General features: G+C 42.1%; 1 protein-coding gene across 5 annotated transcripts in view; it reads right to left on the bottom strand.

The window, feature by feature from the left end:
- The window catches only part of slc38a9 (solute carrier family 38 member 9), an 83,553-nt gene that overhangs the window by 13,940 nt on the left and 48,163 nt on the right, over nt 1-21,450 (bottom strand). For 4 of the 5 annotated variants that reach the window (XM_078549684.1, XM_078549681.1, XM_078549692.1 and 1 more), the window contains exons 10-13: nt 18,698-18,805; nt 15,994-16,100; nt 11,618-11,731; nt 19-167 (exon numbers count right to left, since the gene is read on the bottom strand). In XM_078549684.1, coding sequence (XP_078405810.1) covers nt 19-167; nt 11,618-11,731; nt 15,994-16,100; nt 18,698-18,805 — 478 coding nt within the window. The remainder of the gene's footprint in view (nt 1-18; nt 168-11,617; nt 11,732-15,993; nt 16,101-18,697; nt 18,806-21,450) is intronic. The other variant, XM_078549702.1, reaches the window with a different exon arrangement.

The following is a 21,450-nucleotide window of genomic DNA, read 5'->3' as shown; positions in this document are numbered from 1 at the left end:
TACTGAATTACATCACACCTGGGATACACGTTTCCAAACAACTGGCTCAGTAGTTGCACTCGAAGCAAGTAGCACAGTAGTGGATAAACAGTTGTCATTTGAAACAGCAAGAAGACTCTGGAAACGAAGGCCAAGATATCACTGCTTGGCAGGTTGTCCAGAAAGTTCTGGAAAAGAGATTAACAAATTGTTACAGAAATGAAGAGAAGCCAACTAAGGCATGGTGGAGGCAAACTTGTTCTTAACAGCAGTGTCTCATTAACGTATTATAAGGCTATCTCCTGCCCAGCACTGTGAAGATAGTTTCAGGCAGCAATCAGGAGTGGGGGTGGAAGCTAGGACTCCCACTTTGTGAGGGCTGAAGTACGTACTCCAGCACTTTGCCACTTACTAGATTCTGCACAAGGTAAAACTAAACATTAATTAACTGTCCCAAAGTTCATTCCTACAGAACACCGTACTTGAAAAAAAAAATTGCCAATCTGCCCACTACAGACCAAGAAAGATTTTAAACTAGAGAGAAGGTGCAATGGCCCTGATTTTAATTTGCACTGTTTGTTGGAATCCAGGCCCTGGGTGCAGGAGCAGCAATTAAATTAGATCAGTCACTTAGCCCCTCTGATTCCACTGTCATTTCACAATCTTAACCTGCCGTTTTGAGCACCTGAGCCTGCAAGAAGGAAGCTTTAAATACATAGATCAAGTGTGATGGAGTCATTGGCACCCAATCCGCAAGTGTACTCTGTCAAAGGTCCGAGTGGGGGTGGGGGGGGAGCAAGGACAGTTTCCACAAAGTCTGTTGTGAGGCAGATCGTAGACCAGGCGAGATCCAGCAGGTAGGGTCAATAAATTTAATTTTGTTTTCTTCACCTCCCTCCATTTCCAATCGCCTCCCTGAAAATTGTTGCTGGAGCCAGTAACCCTTAACTGTCCACAATTATTGTTGGAAGGACCTGGGATTAACATTCATCAAAAAACAGGTATGAAGAGTGTTGCTGGAAAAAGAGAGACATGTCGAAGCTTTTTATCTTGGACTCATCAATAAGAGCTTCTTTAAATATATAAAAAGGAAGAGGCGTCAAAGTGAACATAGGTCCCTTACAGAATGAGGTTGGGGAAATAATGGGGAACCAGGAAATGACAGAGGAGTTGAATAAATACTTTACATCAGTCTTCTTGGTAGAAGACACTAATTGCATTCCAAAAAATACTAAATAATCAAGGGCAAAAGTGTGTGTGTGTGTTTGTGTGTGTGGCTGCGGGGGGGGGGGGAAGAAAAAGAGAGGAAGGAAATAAATATAATAACTATCACCAGAGAAAAAGGACTAAGGAAACTAATGGGGCTAAAGGCCGTTAAGTCCCCTGGGCCTGATGGGTTGCATCCTAGGATATTAAAGGAAGTAGCTACACAGATAGTGGATGCACTGGTAGTAATCTTCCAAGAGTCCTTAGATTATGGAAAAGTCCCAGAGGATTTGAAATCTGCCAATGTAACACCCTTATTCAAAAAAAGTAGGGAGACAAAAAAACAGGTAACTGTTGGCAGTTAGCTTAACATCCATCATTGGGAAAATATTAGAGTCCATTATAAAGATGTAATAGCAGAGCATTTAGAAATACATAATATAATCAAGCAGAGTCACAAGGCTTCATGAAGGGGAAATCATGCCTGACAAATTTATTAGAGTTCTTTGAGGTAACAAGCAGGATAGATATTTGGATTTCCAAAAGGCATTCGATAAGGTACCACACATAAGGCTACTTAATAAGCTAACAGCCCATGGTGTTGGGGGTAGTATATTAGCCTGGATAGAGGATTGGCTAACTAATAGAAGGCAGAGTTGGGATAAAGGGGGCATTTTCAGGATGGCAACCTGTAACTAATGGAGTGCCACAGGGTTCAGTGCTGGGGCCACAATTATTTACAATATATAATGACTTAGATGAGGGAAATTAATGTACTAAGTTTACGGATGACACAAAAATAGGTGGGTGGGCAGGTGAGGATGACACATATTCTACAGAGGGATATAGACAGGTTAAGTGAGTGGGCATAAACTTTGCAGATGGAATATAATGTAGGAAAATGTGAGGTTATGCATTTTGGCAGGAAGAATAGAGGAGCTGAATATTATTTAAATGGAGAAAGACCACAGAAAGCTGCAGCAAAGAGGGATTTGGAGATCCTCATGCATGAATCTCAAAATGCCAGCATACAAGTTCAGCAGGTAATAGAGAAGGCAAATGGAATGTTGGCCTTTATTTCAAAGGGAATGGAGTATAAAAATAAGGAAGTCTTGCTAAAACTATACAAGGCACTAGTTAGACCACACCTAGAATACTGTGAACAGTTTTGGTCCTCTTATCTAAGGAAAGATATACTGGCATTGGAGGCAGTCCACAGAAGGTTCACTTGGTTGATCCTGGGTATGGAGGGATTTTCTTATGAGGAGAGGTTGAGTAGTTTAGGCCTGTACTCATTGGAGTTTAGAAGAATTAGGCGACCTTATTGAAACATAAGATTCTTAGGGGGCTTGACAGGATAGATGCCGAGAGGTTGTTTCCCCTTGTGGAAGAGTCCAGGGCCAGAGGGCATTATCTCAGAGTAAGGGGTCACCCATTTAAAACCGAGATGAGGAGGAATTTCTTCTGAGTTGTTCAATCTGTGGACTTCTTTACCGCAGAGGACTGTAGAGGCTGGGTCATTAAGTATATTCAAGGCTGAGATACAGATTTTTAAATCAACAAAGGTTATGGGGAAAAGGCAACAAAGTGGAGTTGAGGATTATCAGATCAGCCATAATCTCATTGAATGGCGGAGCAGACTCAAAGGGCCGAATGACCTACTTGTGCTCCTACATCTCATGGCAGCTCCATTCAAAAGACAAGTTATCTGTGGTTGTATGGAACTAAACTATTTCTTGTCCTTATGGATCTCTGTTCACTGTCTCTCATTTGTATTAATAAATGCTAACTTGGCTCATTGAGGTCCAAATCAGGAGATTGTGGATTCAAGATAGGACTTGAGCACACAAGAGGTCGACATTTGTGCAATACTGAGTGCTGCAATGTCAGAGGAGTCATCCTTTGGATGCAATGTTCAAGACAGCAGCCAACCAGCTTGGGAAAGCAAGCAATGCTATGATTATGTGCCAAGGGTTAAATACCTGTAAAATTAAAAGAATCAAATATCAGCTGGTTAGAAATGGACAAGAACCGAGGGAGAACTAGAGGCTTTTTTTTCTTCATGTTGCAAACATCTCTACTGAATTTGTTTAACCTGTTCAAATTCAGGCAAATTTAGACTGTAGTCACACAATGTCAGCTTGCTGCCACAGAATCTCAATTTGCTGCCTTGATATCTCTGGATACCAGTGTTCAATGGGGTTTGCAGCGTGTCATGGCAGTTTAGCAATTGGTCCTGCAACACATTGCTAGGATTGAAGCACAGCCCCTGGGAATTTACAGTGGCTCCATGAAGCACAAATCTGCTGTTTTCTCTCAGTACCACTGCAGATGCAGAGGTGGCGGGGACGGAAAGCAGAGACCAGAGGTAAGAGTTTCTGAGACAGGAAAGATGAGTGGCCAAATGGCGAAAGGTGTTCTTTCACTGCTGAGTGCAAAATCCAGGCCAAGATCTTGCTCTCAACCTCTGCCTCAACCCTCGCTTAGAATGTTACAGTTAGCATTATAGCTGAGGAATTATAAGCAAGCTGCTAAATACAAGTCAGTAAGAACTGGCCTTATCATTTATATACTTTTTTTTCATGCAGTGAGAGAGCATGCAACAACATGGGAGGCAGTTCTGAAAACCTCATGATACAAAAATTTAGGGCATGCTCCAGGTTGTAAACCTTCAGAATACAAGACGGGGCCAGTTGCTACATGATTTTCATTCACAATCATGTTCCATTTTACATTCGTTATTTTGATCACAACATCCTCCTGGCAGACTTGGTGTTTGAGGAAGCAGCTGATACACTGGCTGCGAGTCTTTGAGTTGAGTGCTTTGTGTTTGTAGTATCCAGTGGAGATTTTATAATTCATATTAAGTAACATGATCTTGAATTAATTGTAGAAATAGAGTGGTCCTAAAATACCAATTGCAGATTGTATCATCATGCTTAGCAGGCAGGCATAACTTTCACATGAACTTAGGCTGAGGTGCAGAAAGCTGCCAAATGCCCTTGGTAATTGTAAGCTGGCATGAGTTGCTGCCTTCATGAAATGGGGAACAAGAGAGCAGTGGACATTTTCTGCAATTACAAATCCATACACTTTATCGCTAAATCCCAATGCATGCATTTTTGAAACGCTATTTATTGACATTTTAATTCCTATGTAACTAGGTTGAACATGTATTGCCCCTTTTAAAAAGGGGAATTGGAATCCAACATGGAGATGTGCTTCCTATACTGAAAGGAACGATAGATTCTTTTCTCTGAAGGATTTCTGAAGGTGAAGTTTGTCTTCTCTAAATGCATTTTGCAATTGATTTATAGAGTGCCTTGTACAACACAGGTCGGTGTGTTAAGGAATCAGTACAGCTGGTACGAATAAGGTGAAAAGGGGGAAGGAAAGAATGAATGGAGTTGAGGCCACAATCAGATCAGCTATGATCTTATTGAGTGGCAGAGCAGCATTACAGCATTCATCCACCCACCACTAGCACTGTGCTAGTGTCCTTGTTGTTACTAGTGCCAGCCCAGACAGTTACAGCAGATATGCAAAGTAGGAGAACTAGAGGCTTTTTTCCCTTCATGCTGCAGGCATCTCTACTAAATTTGTTTAACCTGTTCAATTGAGACAAATTTAGACTGTAGTCAGACAATGTCAGCTTTACAGGCATTTTACCCTTTGAACATAGTCATAGCATTGCTGGCTTTCCCAGGCTGGTTGGCTAATGTCTTGAACATTACATCCAAAGAATGACTCCTCTGACATTGCAGCACTCAGTATTGCACAAATGTCAACCTCTTGTGTGCTCAAGTCCTGTCTTGAATCCACAATTTTCTGATTTAGACCTCAATGAGCCAAGCCCAGACAGCCTTCACCCATCCAGAGGTGGTTTAGTCTGAAGCCAGGCCTTCCGGGGGCAGAGCTCCTGAAGGCCATCTGCATTTTCCCTCAAAGTCAGCAGCCTTCCACCAGCCTTGCTGCAGCCACTGCGGTAGCATTGCTTGCCCTACAGCTTCTACACAATGGCACAAGTATTACAAGTATTAAAGGAATGCACAAGTGTGATTAGTTGACTTTTGTATGCAATATGACATGGTTTGATTTATAAATTTGGTTTTGAATGTTTATTTTGTGGTGGTCAGTAACAGCAAAGATCAGGTATGGGACAGCAGTTGAATGGGGAATTGGGGTTGTTTACACTCATATTGCAGTTGAATGAGTAGATCAGAGACACCCTGACCAGAAAGGGGACTCTGTTGGTTGCCTCCTCTTCTGATCACCAAAAGCTAGTGGCAAGGACTCTCTTCATATATGAGTTTGCGCAGAATGCAACAAGCCACCACAATCTCACGAATTTGCGTGTCACAATCTCAAAACCCACTCTAATGCAGAGCAGTCCAGGTAGCAAAAGAGTAGTTTAAGTATTCCAAAGGGCTACTCTATTGCATTTTGTGTGGCAGCACAGCTGTTGTTATATACATGCAACTTACATGACTTTCTGCTGAGAGCCTTCTCCCCTATCTTCCAGCAACTCATCCTTCCCCATATTATTAATTTTCCCTACAAAGAAATAGGCCAAGGGGAATGCAATCTACTGCACCCATCTAGGAGGACATGCAGAATCCTTTAAGGTAGGACAAAGTCTTTCAGCACTAGCCACACCATTTGCTGTAGACTTCAGCAACTTCAAACAACTCAGGAAACCACTAAACAGTCCTACAATTGCAGCAAGAGCCAGTTAATCAATTACTCACTAAGTTGGAAGTAATTCATCATCCCTTTAAATAGTGTAGGAGCGTACATCTTTTACATGTTAAATTGTGCAAGGTTATGAGGGGGTGTTAGCTGATGGGTTGAACTCCAAAATGGCAACACTGGCACCAAATCAGCATTCTACACTTGATCTCACTATTTACCTACTCTGCATATTTCTGGTGGATAAAAGCAAAATACTGTATGTGGAGATCTGGAATAAAAACAAAGTGCCCCCAAAACTCAGCAGGTCTGGCAGCATCAGTGGAGAGAGAAACAGTTATCGTTGAGTCCAACATAACTCTTCAGATCTGGAGAAGAACGTGCTGGGTTTTATGCTGTTGAAAAAGCAGGGAGGGGCAGGTGGAGCAAAAGAGAAGGTCAGGAATAGGTTAGAGGGTGGAAGGGATTAAATGACAAAGATATCATTGAACAAAAGGTAAAGGGAGTGGTACTGGTGGCATTCCAGAAACAAAGCATTGATTCAGAATAGATATGAATAGCAGAATAAAGGCCAGCACTGTCTGAAAGCAGCAACATGAGAACGAGGTACAGACTGGCACTTGGGAGGGGTGGGGAGAATTCAAAATGGATGACAGAGTTCATGGTAACCCAGAAGGCTGTAAAGTTGAAAGATGAGTTGCTGTTCCTCCAGCTTGCTTTGGGCTTCACAGGAACATTGTGGCAGGCCAGGAAAGAAATGCGAGCACGAGAGCAAGATGGTGAATTGAAGTGGACCAGACCCTCGCATGCTTGTGGACTGAGTGAGGGTATTCCTCAAAGCGGTCACCCAGTGTGAATTTGATCTCCCCAGTGTAGAGATCACATTGTGAGCAGCGAATACAGTAGACTAAATTGAAAGATATACAAGTGAATTGCTGACAGTTAAGAGGGAGGAGGTAAAGGGGGCAGGTGTTACAGCTCCTACAATTGCTTGGGAAGGTAATGAGGGTGGTAGAGGAGTGGACTAGAGCATTGCGGAGGGAATGGTCTCTTTGGAATTCTGACAGGGGAGGGGTGTGGAAGACGTGATTGGTGGTGGCACCATGCATTGAGTTGGCAGAAATGGCAGGGGATAATCCTTTGAATATGGAGGTGGGTAGGTTGGAAAGCGAGGACAAGGGGAATCCTATCTTTGTTATGAGAGGGAGGGAAAGGGGTGAAGGCACAAGTGCAGGAAATGGGTCAGACACAGTTGAAGGCCCCGTCAACCACAGTGGGGGTGGGTTCAGACAGGATCCCTGGCTGCGGAACAAGACAGACATGTGGGATAAGCTGCTGTGAAAGGGTAAGCGTCATCAGAACAAATGCGGGGATGAAAAACTGGGAGAATAGAATGGTCTCCTTACAAGTAGCAAGGTGTAAATCGAGGGAGCTGTGAGAGTCAGTGGGCTTTTAATGAATATTACAGACAGACAATTATCCCCATAAATGGAGACAGAGAAGTCAAGGAAGGGAAAGGAAATGGAAGATATAAAAAAGGAGAGATGGGTGGAAAGTGGAAGCAAAAATTGATGAATTTTTCCAGTGCCGGACAAGAGCATGAAGCAGCACTAGTACACAGTCATTGATATATTGGAACAAGTGCTGGGGGAGGGGCCAGAGTAATATTGGAATGAGGAACGTGCCACATATCCCACAACAAGACAGGCATAACTCAGGCCCATGTGGCTACCCATAGTCATGCCTTTTATTTGGAGAAAGAAAGACAAGTTGAACGAGAAATTGTTGAATGATAGAACAAGTTCAGCCAGGTGGAGAGTAGTGATGGATGGGGATTGTTCAGGCCTCCATTCAAGGAAGAAGTGGAAGGTCCTCAGGCCATCCTGGTGGAGGGTGGAAGCGTAGAGGGATTGGATGTCCACGGTGAAGAGTAGCTATTAGGGCCAGGAAGTGGAAATTGTTGAAATAACATAGGGCATCAGATGTACCACAAATGTAGGTAGGAAGAGACCAGATAAGGGGAGAAAAAAAGTTAAGATAAGAAGAAATGAGTTCAGTGGGGCAGGAACAGACTGAAACAATGGGTCTACCAGGAAAGTCCAGTATGTGGATTTTGGGAAGGAGGTAGAAGCGGGCAGTATGGGATTGGAGGACCATGAGGTTGGAGGCTGTGGAGGGAATATCTCCAGAGATGACGAGGTCAGTGATAGTCTTGGAAACAATGGCATGATGTTCGACGGACGACTCACAGTCCAGGGAGAGGTAAGAAGTGTCAGAGTTGGGTGCTCAGCCTCTGTAAGGTAGGTGGTCAATGCGGCAGACAACAGTACCACCCGTGTCAGCTGGTTTGATAAAGTTGTTTTTTCAGTCATGGGATGTGGGCCTCACTGCCTGGGCCAGCATTGATTGCTCATCCCTAGTTGCCCTCGAGGTGGTGGTGATGAGCTGACTTCTTGAACCGCTCCAGTCCATGTGGTACAGGTACATCTATAGTGCTGTCAGGGAGGGAGTTCCAGGATTTTGACCCAGCGACAGTGAAGGAACGGCGATATATTTCCAAGTCAGGATGGCGTGTGGCTTGCAGGGCCACCCTCCAGGCGTTCCCATGTATCTGCTGCCCTTGTCCTTCTAGGTGGTCGCGGTTGGTGATTTGAAAGGTGCTGTCTAAGCAGCCTTGGTGAGTCCCTGCAGTGCATCTTGTAGATGATATGCACTGCTGCCACTGTGTGGTGGGGGGAGGGAGTGAATATTTGTGGTTGGAGTGGTAATCAAATGGGCTGCTTTGTCCTGGATGATGTCAAGCTTCTAGAGTGCTGTTGGAGCTGCACTCGTCCAGGCAAGTGGGAAGTATTCCATCACACTCCTGACTTTGCCTTGCAGATGGTGGGCAGACTTTGGGGAGTCAGCAGGTGGGTTACCAGTCGCACGAATCCTAGTCTCTGACCTGCTCTTGTAGCCACAGTATTTATATGGCTAGTCCAGTTCAGTTTCTGGTCAATAGTGACCCCCAGGATGCTAATAGTGGGGGATTCAGCAATGGTAATGCCACTGAATATTGAGGGGTGATGGCTGGATTCTCTCTTGTAGGCGATAGTCATTGCCTGGTACTTGTGTGGCACGATATTACTTGCCACTTGTCAGCCCAAGTCTGGGTTATTGTCCAGGCCTTGCATTTGAACATGGACTGCCTCAGTATGAGTTGAAAATGGTGAACATTATGCTATCAGCAGCAAACATCCCCACTTCTGACCTTATTGTGGAAGGACATTGATGAAACAGCTGAAGATGGTTGAGTCAAGGACGCTATCCTGAGCTGCTTGCACCGTTTGGCACACAAGTAGTCCTGAGTTGTAGCTCATTGACCCCTCATTTTTTAGATATGCCTGGGGCTGCTCCTGGCATGCCCCGCTGCACACTTCAATGAACCAGAGTTGATCTCTTGGCTTGGTGGTAATGGTAGAATAGGGAATTTGCCAGGCCATGAGGTTACAAATTGTGGTCAAGTACAATTCTGCAGCTGCTGATGGACCACAGCGCCTCATGGATGCCCCGTCTTGAGTTGCTAGATCCGTTAGAAATCTATCCCATTTAGCACGGCGGTAATGTCACACAACACAATGCAGGATATCCTCAATGCAAAGGTGGGATATTGTCTTCACAATGACTGTGCGGTGGTCACTCCTACCGATACTGCCATGGACAGATGCATCTGCAACAGGCAGATTGGCAAGGATGAGGTCAAGTTTGTTTTTTCCTCTTGTTGGTTTCCCTTGCCATCCGCCACAGGCCCAGTCTAGCAGCTATGTCCTTTAAGATTCCATCAGCTCAGTCAGTCATTGCGCTAAGGAACCGCTCTTGGTGATGGACATTGAAGTCCCCCAACCAGGGTACATTATGCACCCGTGCCACCCTCAGTGCTTCCTCCAAGCAGAGTTCAACATGGGAAGAGCACTGATTCATCAGCTGAGGGTGGGGGGGACCAATACATGGTAATCAGCAGGAGGTTTCCTTGCCCATGTTTGACCTGATGCCATGAGACTTCATGGGGTTCAGAGTCAATGTTGAGGATTCCCAGGGCAACTCTTTCCTGACCGTGTAACTGTGCCACCACCTCTGCTGGGTTTGCGCTGCTGGTGGGACAGGACATACCCAGGGATTGAGATAGTGGTGTCTGGGGCATTATCTGTAAGTTATGATTCCAGAATATGATATATCTCTAGCTCTTACTTGCCTAGTTTGTGACACAGCTCTCCCAATAACAGCACAAACCCCCAGATGCTAGTTAGGGGGACTTTACAGGCTAGACAGGGCTGAGTTTGCTGTTGTTGTTTCCAGTGCCTAAGTCGATGCCAGGTTCTGTCTGGTTTCATTCCTTATAAACTTCAGTGGTTTGATACAACCGAGTGGCATGCTAGGCCATTTCAGAGCCAACCACATTGCTGTGGGCTTGGAATGACCTGCAGGCCAGGCAGTTTTCCTTCCCTAAAGGTAGATTAGCGAACCAGGTGGGTTTTTACAATTGACAATGGTTTCATTTTCATCATTTCAATTCCAGATTTTTATTGGAGGGAGAATACTGGAGGTGGATCTGTTGAGCGAAGGGAGGACTCCTGAACAAAGAAGTGAGCATGGAGGCAAAGGTGATGGAAGAAGAGTTCAACATTGTGCCGAGCCCAAAATTCAGTGAGGTGAGAGGTAAGGGAATAAAACCAAGTCTTTTGCTGAGCACAGATCATTCAGCATCAGAGACTATAGTGAATACACGGCAAGAGCTGGGATGGAGTCAGAGGGAAGGGAAGGTTCCGGAGGGGCGCCAGCACCAATAAGTTGTTGGAGCTTTCATTTCTTAACGCCTGAAAGGGGAAAAATTTGTTTTGGCATCAGATGAGACGAAGAATGAAATTAAACCGGAACCAGGACAGCTTTGAGATACGGTGAGTCGGTGCTCCTTGAAATGTGTTTTAAGGACCAATGGTTTGGTTTTTTAATACTATTATCACTCTCTTTGCCTTTTGTTCCATGACATCTTAGTCATTTAATCCTCCCCTGTCCTCTAACCTATCCCTGACCTTCTCTATTGCTCCACCTACCCCTCCCCACTTTTTCAACAGCATAAAGCCCATCACATTCTTACCTCCCTTCAGTTACAAAGAGGCATATTGGACTCTAAACGTGAACTTTGTTTCTCTCTCCACAGATGATGCCAGACCTGCTGAGTTTTTCCAGCATTTTGGTTTACTTCTGATGGATGTTCCTTCTGTGTGCTCTCTAATGCCCTCACATAAATGGTGTTGGACACAGCTAGTGTGCACCTCACAGTTGCTTTTGGAAACAAAAGCCTCTTTGGTACCTAAAAACTAGGCACTACACATCTGAATTTCATGCCTTGCCAAAAAGTTTGATGTATTTATGATTTCTCATTAGGAGTACTAACGAGTAATCATTCTCTTCTTACTTGAACACCAGCTACAAGTGATCACATTCAATAACACATCTGACAATCTTCTGTTACGGAGGAACATTATGTACATATACATCATCTTCCACGTCAACCCCTGGAAAAATTCAAGTCACTTACAATAGTACTTTCAAACTTGCAAGTGCCTCATCTTTGGTTATACATTTGCCACAATAACTGGAATTTGCTCAGTCACTCCCTCTCCTCCTATGCTTGTTGTCCTTACCTCCAGAAAAATTTTAAATTAATTTTTTTTCTCCGCTAAGGCACTTCAGAATTACATACCGGCTCAATACAGTCTTTGGATAGCTCTGGGGAAGGAAATGCAGCAAACGTCATCACTGCAACATACAAATAGGTTAATCCCACGAGTAGATAGGCAATGGAGAGATCTCGAACCTGAAGAGGAAAGAAAATAAGTCTATATAGAGACATAGGACCAAGAAAGAAAACCAACTTCTGTCCAAGTCAGCTTGGGTTAATTAAAAGCATACCACTTGTGAAAATAACAAAAGGAATGCATTCCATTTTATTTTTTAATTCAGTGATTGCAATATCATAGAACCTGCTCTATTACCTCTTCCAATCTTTCGAATAAATCTTTATTGAAAGGTCACCATCATCATGGAAGAAAAAGTTTTTGCTCCCTGAAAATATTTAAGTTTTGGATTATTACAAATTTGTCCATAGGGGTGGAACTCCAGTTTCAAGTGGGCTGACTTGGAATCTCCATAGAAGTTTTCACTGGACATTCCAAAAGATGCTTTATGATATTGCAGGCTGCACATTGATTTTTAGAACACATGTAGCCACGGACCATTGCAATAGACTAGTAATGCATTAAACTCTGTATAACCAAAACAAAATTCCATACTTCTTGCGACTGAACCTAAACAGAATACATTCCACCAAACAATGCTTTAGCAAACTTTAGCCTGCTGCTCGGAAGATCATGAGATGAAAAGCAGTTCTACTAGGCTACCTTAAGAGGGCACAATAAATATGTGACATAGTGCACCAATGCATGGATTGTATAAATATGACATAACAAAGATGACCCCAAGTCAGTTGTCTAGGCACAAGAATAGGATTTTACTTTATTGCCATTTACCATTTCCAGTGGTGGCTGGTTTAGGACCAAAAATGTTTCTGTCTAACGCATGCCTAACTTGTGATATTTCACTTCACTGGCAAGAAAATGGCCCATAATATGTGCACCTAAAACAAATTTAAAAGACACCATCCTAAAGGTGTTCTCTTCAATAGAATGTTTCAGCGAGATTGATCATAAAAATGCTTCTGATCTTTTGACAAGCTTTAGCAAGGCAAAAACCTCAAGTAGATGCTCTATTTTTTTTCAACACTGATTGCAAAGACTGAAAGTCTAATCTAAGAAGTGCTGACTGGCATGCGAGAATGGTGGTGAGCCTTTGTCATGTCATTTGCTCTGACTTGCTACTTTCTTCTCCTTATACTGCCTTACTAACACTACCAGTCAGCTGTGTTGTTATGCGATTTAAATGGTAATTTTATTTATACTTTCATGATATAATGTTAGACAGCAAGTGACAAGTAATTTCACAAAAAAATTTCCTAAGGAAACTTCTCAAATAGAACATTTGGAATGGACTCAATTTGGATAATGACTACACAAATGTTTACATTCCTAGTTTTGGAAAGTGGACATCTGGCAACACAATGATTGACCTTCCTTAACTCGCAAGCATGTCGAAATAAGGTTCAACATCATTGGTATCCAGATGCCCTTTAGTTTTCCTCAGGTAACTTGAAGGAAATGCTTTTTTTTCCTGAAGGCACTATATAATGCATAGTATATTTATTTAAGCTACTAATTTAGTGATTGTAATAAACTGCACTTTTCAGGTATATTAGTCATATTTTAAGGGCAAATGCTACAATTACATCCAGATTTGCATCAAAACTGAAAATCAGCAGCTTTGGTTACTATATGTTAGGTTAAACCATGTAGATTTGCTTTTTTTTTTATATATAAAAGTGCAAGGTTAAAAATGAGCCCAAGATTCAGAAAATTGGTATGGAAAATGTTCCAGAGAGCAGTAATGTAGTATGTTGGATTTTGGGCATCAGGAGGAAACGTTGGGATCTGGTAGGAGCCAGAGTGCCTGGAAATATAGGGAAGAGAGCTTCAGGCCCTGGAGTGTCGTGTGATGGGGGTGTGGCAGTACTGAGCAAGGGGGACAGCAACCTGGTGTTTAGGAGAACTGGAAGACAGCACCACCGGAGGAAGGATTGATACAGAAGAGAAGAGGCAAAGGAGTGAGAATGGAGTATATGGAGATTTACTATACAGATGGAGAAAATGGAAAGAAAGAAAATTCAAGAAAGAGATGAGTAAGCACCAAGAAATTATTATAGCATAACAAAATCTTTTAGTACGAGTGAGAGCATATGAATATGCAATTCCATATATTCCGCATTTGTATAAACAAAATAGTTATCTAAAGAACTGTGAGCATCGAGAGAAGTGTGATCAGAACACAGGAGCCACTGTAACTCTTGCCACTGACTGGAAAGACAATAGGAACAGTTGCGCACGCATATTAAGTCCACAGTGTGGCCGCCGGCACATGTGCTACTATTCCCGATGACTTCCAATCAGCGACAGGATGGAATTTTTGCTTCATTTTTAGACAGTTTAATTAAAAAAGGCATAGCAAGTGGACTGACACCATGCCTCACACCCATTCTACTCAGTCTGAAAAGGCACCCAGGGGCAACAACTGCAGCTACAGAGGGGTTAATGCCCCACACAGAACACCACAATCCGTAATAAATCAAATCATTTTGTTTATTTTCATGCAATATATGAGCAAATTATATCGAATTCTATTTCTCCCCCAGCATGTTAAAGCTTTGTGCGGAGTCCTCATACAGCCTGGGTAGCTCAGTTGGTAGATAATGAGGCTCTTAACCCCAGTGTCATAGTTTCAAATGCTGCATGAGGAAATACTTTTAAATATTTTAATCAAAATATCTTTATTGATTTTTTACAAAAAAACATTACAATCAACTCTCCAAAGTCTGAATTCATTGGAAGTTCGAAATCTCATTTATTGAAATTTCCAGATTATATATCTTCATCACTTACTGAATCATCAGGAGCATATTTTAGAGAGATACAGTTGCCAAATAAGTTGCTAAAGTAGATAAAGTACTTGCAATTTGTTAAGGACTACACAGATCTAAAAATGGGTAACTTGAACTTTGTTAGCATGTATTTGTTTTGATGCAGCCAACTGACACTCTGGCACTGTGCATGCACAGAAAGTGTTCCCCCTAGTGTTGTGGCACAAATAAACACAGTTGTGTCTTGCAGACTTTAGCTTTAGACCAATTGGAACCAAACCAATTTCAAAAAAACACAAGATGGCACATGTGTGCCATCTAATGTCAACCTTGTAATCTGCACCATTACAAACACACTTGGGAGAGGACCAGCAGCAACTCAAAAGTTTAGGAAGTTTGTACTGCTGGCTCCTGATCTATAGGTCATGTACTCTTGGTAGAAAACCCAAAAGCAAAATATCTGCAATTCCTCGGATTGGCCACTGAAAGACTCTTCAAGATCCAAGTAAAAGCTGTCAAAGTGATAGCAGCATGGTCTGTAAAGTGACCAAGTCACCAAGACTCCCTTCAGAATGGGGAACAGGTTTGGTGGGGGAGGGGGGGCCGGAGAAGTGGGTAAGACTTCTGAGCCCATCAACAGGTAGCAGTGGAAAAAGCAACCAGCTTTGAATATAAAATGGGGTGACCCTTCAAATAACTGGGTCAGTTTACATCTAAAATTTTATGAAGCCTAACCAGCTGAAAACTTAAACTTCAAAAGCAAACAGTTCATATTAAATGATTCCGGTGTACCTTTAATTTTTTTTAAAATGTTTTATTTGGCCCTTCTATTAACATTTGATAGCATTGTTAACAATACCAGGAGTGGTTAACAGCAATCTTTAATGGCCTGTCATTACTAGGAGCCTGAAACAACTTGCCTTGCGGACTCTTGATAAAAGAAAAATCAATAAATTAAACAAAAATTAATGGGAGGGCATGACAGTCCCTAGTGGGGCACTGCAACTAAAGCAAAACATAAGATATCATTTCGGAGGTGGGGAGGGTGATGATGATGCACCCCAGAAAAGTAGCTGCATATATGGGTGAACCTTATGACCAAGAAAGCTCACTTTTGGACTGTGCTTTATCACCCCAATGACTGGCGGGGATACTAACGAGGATACCGAATAATTGAATTTTTTGAGAGCTTTCCCAATTAAGATGTGCCTGTAATGGAATAGATCCAGAGGTTTCTCCTCAAAGGAAGGAATGACAAACTGAAGCAAGAGGTCATGTTTTCATTCTCATCAGCTCACTGGAAATGGGTAAAAGCTTAAAGTAAGGTCTTACCTTTTTATTTTGGTCAGGGATGGTACATAACGGGAAGATAAATTCTATATAACAAGCAATTCAGGCGACAGTTTACATAACCAGAGAGCCAAGTTAAATTCTATATGACAAGCAATTCAGGCCACAGTTTATGAAACCAGAGAGCCAACTTAAATACTATTACACCATGAATGTTACGTGGCAGATAAGCTAATGAGTCTTTTCCTCTGGTTATAACTTACATTATTTTCTTGGTGTTGGTTGTTCCTCAACAGGGTGATGACACAATTATGAATGAAGAAAGCAAGTGCAAGAACTCCAGTCATATGTGGAAAAGATAACCTAAACTCTGGAAAAGAAAAAAAAAACAGAACCTCACTGGCTACGTAAACAGCATCCAATGAGTTTGCTTGAGCTTTTAATTTACTTTGAACACACATGTTCTTGCATTTTATACATAAAACGAGACCTGGCATAGTTTATAATATTTTACCAGAGGAAATTTCTGTTCATCCAATGCTGGATGCACAAGTAATGCTACAAATAAGATGCAGTGGATAACACAGGAACAAGGGAGCAGGAGTAGGCCAGTGTTGCAGGCTGATTGGCGCCATGATCTGGCCTAATCTGCATATTTCACACAGACGGTCACTGTGTGCGTCTAAATGCCCTCTTTGCATCCAATGTGACTCGCATCTGATGTGTGCACATGCCTCACGGGGGTGATTTTGGACCCATAAGGGCCCTTGCAGCACTCCAAAAAGGCCATTACAGATCCAAATTTTGTGCCCTCAGACTTTGGCTTATGATTCTAGGGTTTAACAACATAGTGGAAAGATTTTTCAGCAATAACTAGTTCAAATTTTTTAAAATATTGGCCAGTTTTCCTAACATGCCCGTCTGTTTGTCACGTTCTGTGTTTTTCCTTTTGACTGTTCTTTCTTAATGAATCTTTTCGAATGATCATAAATTCTTTTCTTGTATATGTAGGTTTGTTTGAGAGTCCTTCCTGAGTAGCTGACTGGCTCATGTGCCTACTAGACCACGAGCTGGGGTTGTTGGCAGTGTAGATGCAACTGGTCTATAGAGTTGCACGAGTGGGCGGAACCTCTCGCCCTGACAGAGGTGGGCAAGAAATCAATGCCAGCCAGACGACGCAGATGGAGATCTGCTGGGTAAAGCACTGACCTCAACCCATGTACTGACTACAGCTGAGTGCCAAGCACATAGAAACCACTAAGGAGCCCAGAATATGCAAGAGGGAAAAATGGTGAATTAACAGTAGCCTAATGGCACTTGTGGGAATAAATCCAGATGTTGAAACTAATGATGCCGATATTTAAAGCAGCGAAGAAAAGGGTACAGCAATGTAATTAACTATTGGAAAAGAAACTGAATGAAGAAATACTGCATTTCAGTATTTAAGTGGCTGCAGTAGAAGCATTTATTTTTCTGCTACAAAGCTGGCTTACATCATCTTATGCCACATCTGGACCCTCTGCACAATTCCATTCAACTGTTAGTTACCAACTATCCAATGATTAAAAATTATTAAAATTCCTACAAGTTGGGTAAAGTATGTTTAGTGTATATCAATTTTTAAAAAATATTGAGGCATCACATATGCCAAGTTTTGAGTCGGTTTAGAAACATACAGCTGCTTGTGGGATAAGTTACTTACAATTTTCTGATGAAAGCTGGGGTAAATTCCTCAGAAAATTTTCCTGCATCTGTCGCAAACTCAAATTTTATGGTCATACCATACCAGAATTACACTGCACCCCATCCACTTAACATGGGGCCATCATTTACAATCTGACTAAACTGATTTAGGCCTAACAAAATTCCACAAAGTCATGATAATTACAGATGAGGTAGACCAAGTTTCATATTAAGCAAAACAAAAACAATGTTTCATTCTATAGCCAATTTTTATACTGAAAAAAAAAACACTTGTTTCATGGGGGCCATGGAATTTTTAACAGGTGGTGGGGAGAAGGAAGGGCCCTCAGAAGCAAAAGGGTTGAGAATTCCTGACCCAGTGTTTCATGCTATCCCCATATCCCTGTTCGTGATATGCAAAGGTGCAATACATTGTGGGCACAAGTAGTTACAATTTCTCTCCTGTGAAGGTGGTGGCAGGATGGAATAGAAAAGATGCAAAAGGAGGAGAAGGCTGTGGATTCAGAACAGAGTTAAATATTAAGTAAAACTGTGGTAAATTCAAAACAATCTCTGCAATATCTTGTATTTGCCTGCAAGCAAAAGATTGCAATGCAGATGGAATGATATGAAGGAGCTAGCACAGGTGTGATGGGATAAATGGCCTCTTTCTATCCGGTGTTATTGTAGGATTTCAGGAGCTCCAATGGGCGGGATAGACCTTCCCAGGAGTTAAGTTTACAAGACCACAAGGATATTTGTTGACTCATCATCTACAAACATTCGGAATCCAGAATAAACATTGCAAATACTATACTGAATTATATTATAAAGTTCATTGAATTCAAATCCTCTCTAGTTGTGTTGAAACTGTTGGACTGCACTTCAGCCCTACAATTAGATTGCTTCTGGCGTCAGAGGAAAAGCTACAATGCCAAAGCTCCTCACAAGGGATCTTATAAACAGGGTACACAGATACTTGAGACAATATAATTAACCCACAAGGACACTTTCAGATATGTAACAAAGGGTTGTGAAGGAAAAGTTTAGGGCAGACAAAGTTTTTTTCTATCCGAGAAGAATAATATCAAATGGGCTAAAAAGTCTTATTAAAAATCTGAACCCATTTTGCAATTAGAAGTAATCAACTCAAAAGGCAAGTTTCTCAACTGGTCCATTTCATATTGATTCTCTTTTAATTTGAATGGTTTGATATGTCATTCCATACACGAGGCATAGTAATAGCAATAATAAAATGGAATGTGCAATTATTCAAAACATTACCTGCTACAAAATTGCTTGCAGATTCAAACCAGTGAAACTCCAAGTGAAATCCTTGTCTCCCTGCCTTCAGTGTTACCAGTATAATTAAATAGAAGACTGAAATTGTGCCTGCAAACAAAAATTTTAAAAATTCTAAAATGAAAGACATTTAGATACACAGGTAAATGATAAATTATAAATGAACTTTAAAAAGGATCCTCTATGCCTCCTAATGGTTAAAAGGAGGAAGTGGCTATGTACCAGTGTGATTGCAAACTATAGTTCCTAGCTGTATCCGTTCAATGAATCTCAGTCAACAAGACCGTCGGTGCAGTTTATAATTTTGAACCTCGGTTTGAAACTTGGGATGAGAGGTGAAGAAGAAAGGGAAGGCTCCTGATTATGTTGAAAGAGATGTGTGTGAATGTCAGGCGAGAAAAGGATTGGTTTCAGCAATGGTGCTGCCCCTCACTACCCATCCAAGAAAGAAGTGTACGTATGACAGACGTCAGGTAGAAAATAAATGGAGGGGCCAGAGGGGAAGTGAAGAAACTAATAAGAAAAACAAGGAGGGAGCATGAAAAGAGGCTGGCAGCGAACATAAAAAGGAAATCCTAAGGCCTCTATAAGCATGTAAATAATAAAAGGGTGGTAAAAGGAAGGGTAGGGCTAATTAGGGACTATTAAAGGGGACTTTCATGTGGAGGCTGGAGAAAAAGTGGAGGTTTGAATGAATACTTTGCATCTGTCTTTACAAACGAAGGGCATGCTACCCAGGCCAAGGTGAGAGGGGAGATAACTGGCACTAGAAGAACTTACAATTGAGGGGAAAGGTGGTGTTGGAAAAGCTGTCTTTACTTAAAATAAATAAGGTACCAGGGTCAGATGAGATGGATCCAAGGGTACTGAGGGAAGTGAGAGTGGAAATTGCAGAGGCACCAGTGATAATCTTCCAGCCTTCCTTAGACACAGGGGAGGTGCCTGAGGACTGTCAAACTGCGACTGTTACACCCTTGTCCAGAAATGGGTGCAAGAATAAAGCTGGCACCTACAGGTCAGTCAGTCTGACTTCAGTGGTAGGGAAATTATGGTATGGGATAAAAATCAATAATCACTTAGACAAGTGCAGGATAATTAACGAAAGCCAGCAGGAATTCTTCATGGGAAAATCATGCTCAACTAACTTTTTTAAGGAGGTAAATAAAGGAAATGCTGTTGATGTGGTATATCTGGATTTTCGAAAGGCATCTGAAACAGTGCCACACAGACTTGAGCAAAATTCTAGCTCATGGAATAAAAGGGAAAGTAGGCACTAGGATAAGAAATTGGCTGAGTGACAGGCAACAGTAGTGATAAATGGTTGTTTTTCAGATTGGACGAAGGTTGGTAGGAGTTCCTCAGGGATCGGTGTTGGGACCTTTGCTCTTCCTGATATATTAATGACCTAGACTGTGGTGTGCAGGGCATGATTTTAAAATTTACAGATGATATGAAGATTGGGAATGTTGTCAACTGTGATGGGTATAGTCTTGAACTTCAAAAGGACAGACATGTTGGTGGATTGGGCAGACAAGTGGCAGATGAAGTTCAATATTGAGAAATGTGAGGTGATTCGTTTAAAGATATGGTGAGACAGTATGAAATAAATGGAGAGCCTCTAAAGGGGGTGGAGGAACAGAAGGACCTCGGTGTATTTGTACATAGGTCATTGAAGGTGGCAGGGCATGTGAGAGTGCAGTTAAAGCAGCATATAGTATCTTAGGCTTTATTGATAGGGACATTGAGTGTAAGATTAAGGAAGTCATGTTGAACTTGTATAAGGTACTACTTAGGCCTCATCTGCAATACTGTGTCCAGTTCTAGGTGCCATACTTGAGGAAAGATGTGAAGGCATTGGAGAGAGTACAGAGGAGATTCACAAGAATGATTCCTGGGACGAAGAACTGTAGCTATGAGGATATATTGGAGAGGTTGGGACCGTTTTCCTTGGAGAAAAGGCGGCTGAGGGGAGGCTTGATAGAGATATTCAAGATCCTGAGGGGTATGGACAGGGTAAATAGTGAGAAACTGTTCCCACTCAAGAGAACATCATGAACTAGAGGGCACAGATTGAAAATAATTGGAAAAAGGAGTTAGTGCAATGTAAGGAAATTTTTTTTCCACTTAGAGGGCTGTTGGAATCTGGAATGAACATCCTGAAAGGGTGGCGGAGGCAGGTTCGGTTGAGGTATTCAAAAGGGAATTGGATTGCTACCTGAAAAGACAGAATGTGCAAGGTTATGGGGTAAGGCAGGGGAGTGGGACTAGGTGGAATGCTCTTTGAGAGCCAGTGCAGGCTCAATAGGCTGAATGGCCTTCTCCTTTACTGTAAAGATATTGTGATATCTGGGCTCACATGAAGATCGATCATTTAAGTGAGGTACTGGAGAGCTGTGATCTCTTGTGAAACTATCTTGGGATGTGGGAAGATGCACAAAGGAGAGGGGTTGGAGGGGCAAAAATGGGAGAGCAGCAATATTTAAAGAAGAACACAAAACAGCATGTTTTGAATCATAAGCAGCAAGATCATGACGTAATTGTTAATAGATCATTTCTCAATCTGCATACGGAGAATCAACAGCTGAACTGAAGCCAAGTAAATTATCAAAGGTCATTATTGGAACAGTAGCATTCAAACAGGAACAGCCACTTATTTTCCCAAATAAAACATGTAGGGGATATGGTAATATTGGTATAAGAGGCACCATCTTCAAAGTTAAGCTGGCACTACATGC

Source organism: Cetorhinus maximus, chromosome 1 (genome assembly GCF_964194155.1).
Source record: "Cetorhinus maximus chromosome 1, sCetMax3.hap1.1, whole genome shotgun sequence".
Taxonomy (NCBI): Eukaryota; Metazoa; Chordata; class Chondrichthyes; order Lamniformes; family Cetorhinidae; genus Cetorhinus; species Cetorhinus maximus.
The sequence above is the reverse complement of the archived record's forward strand: the minus strand, read 5'-3'. Positions and strand labels throughout refer to the sequence as shown.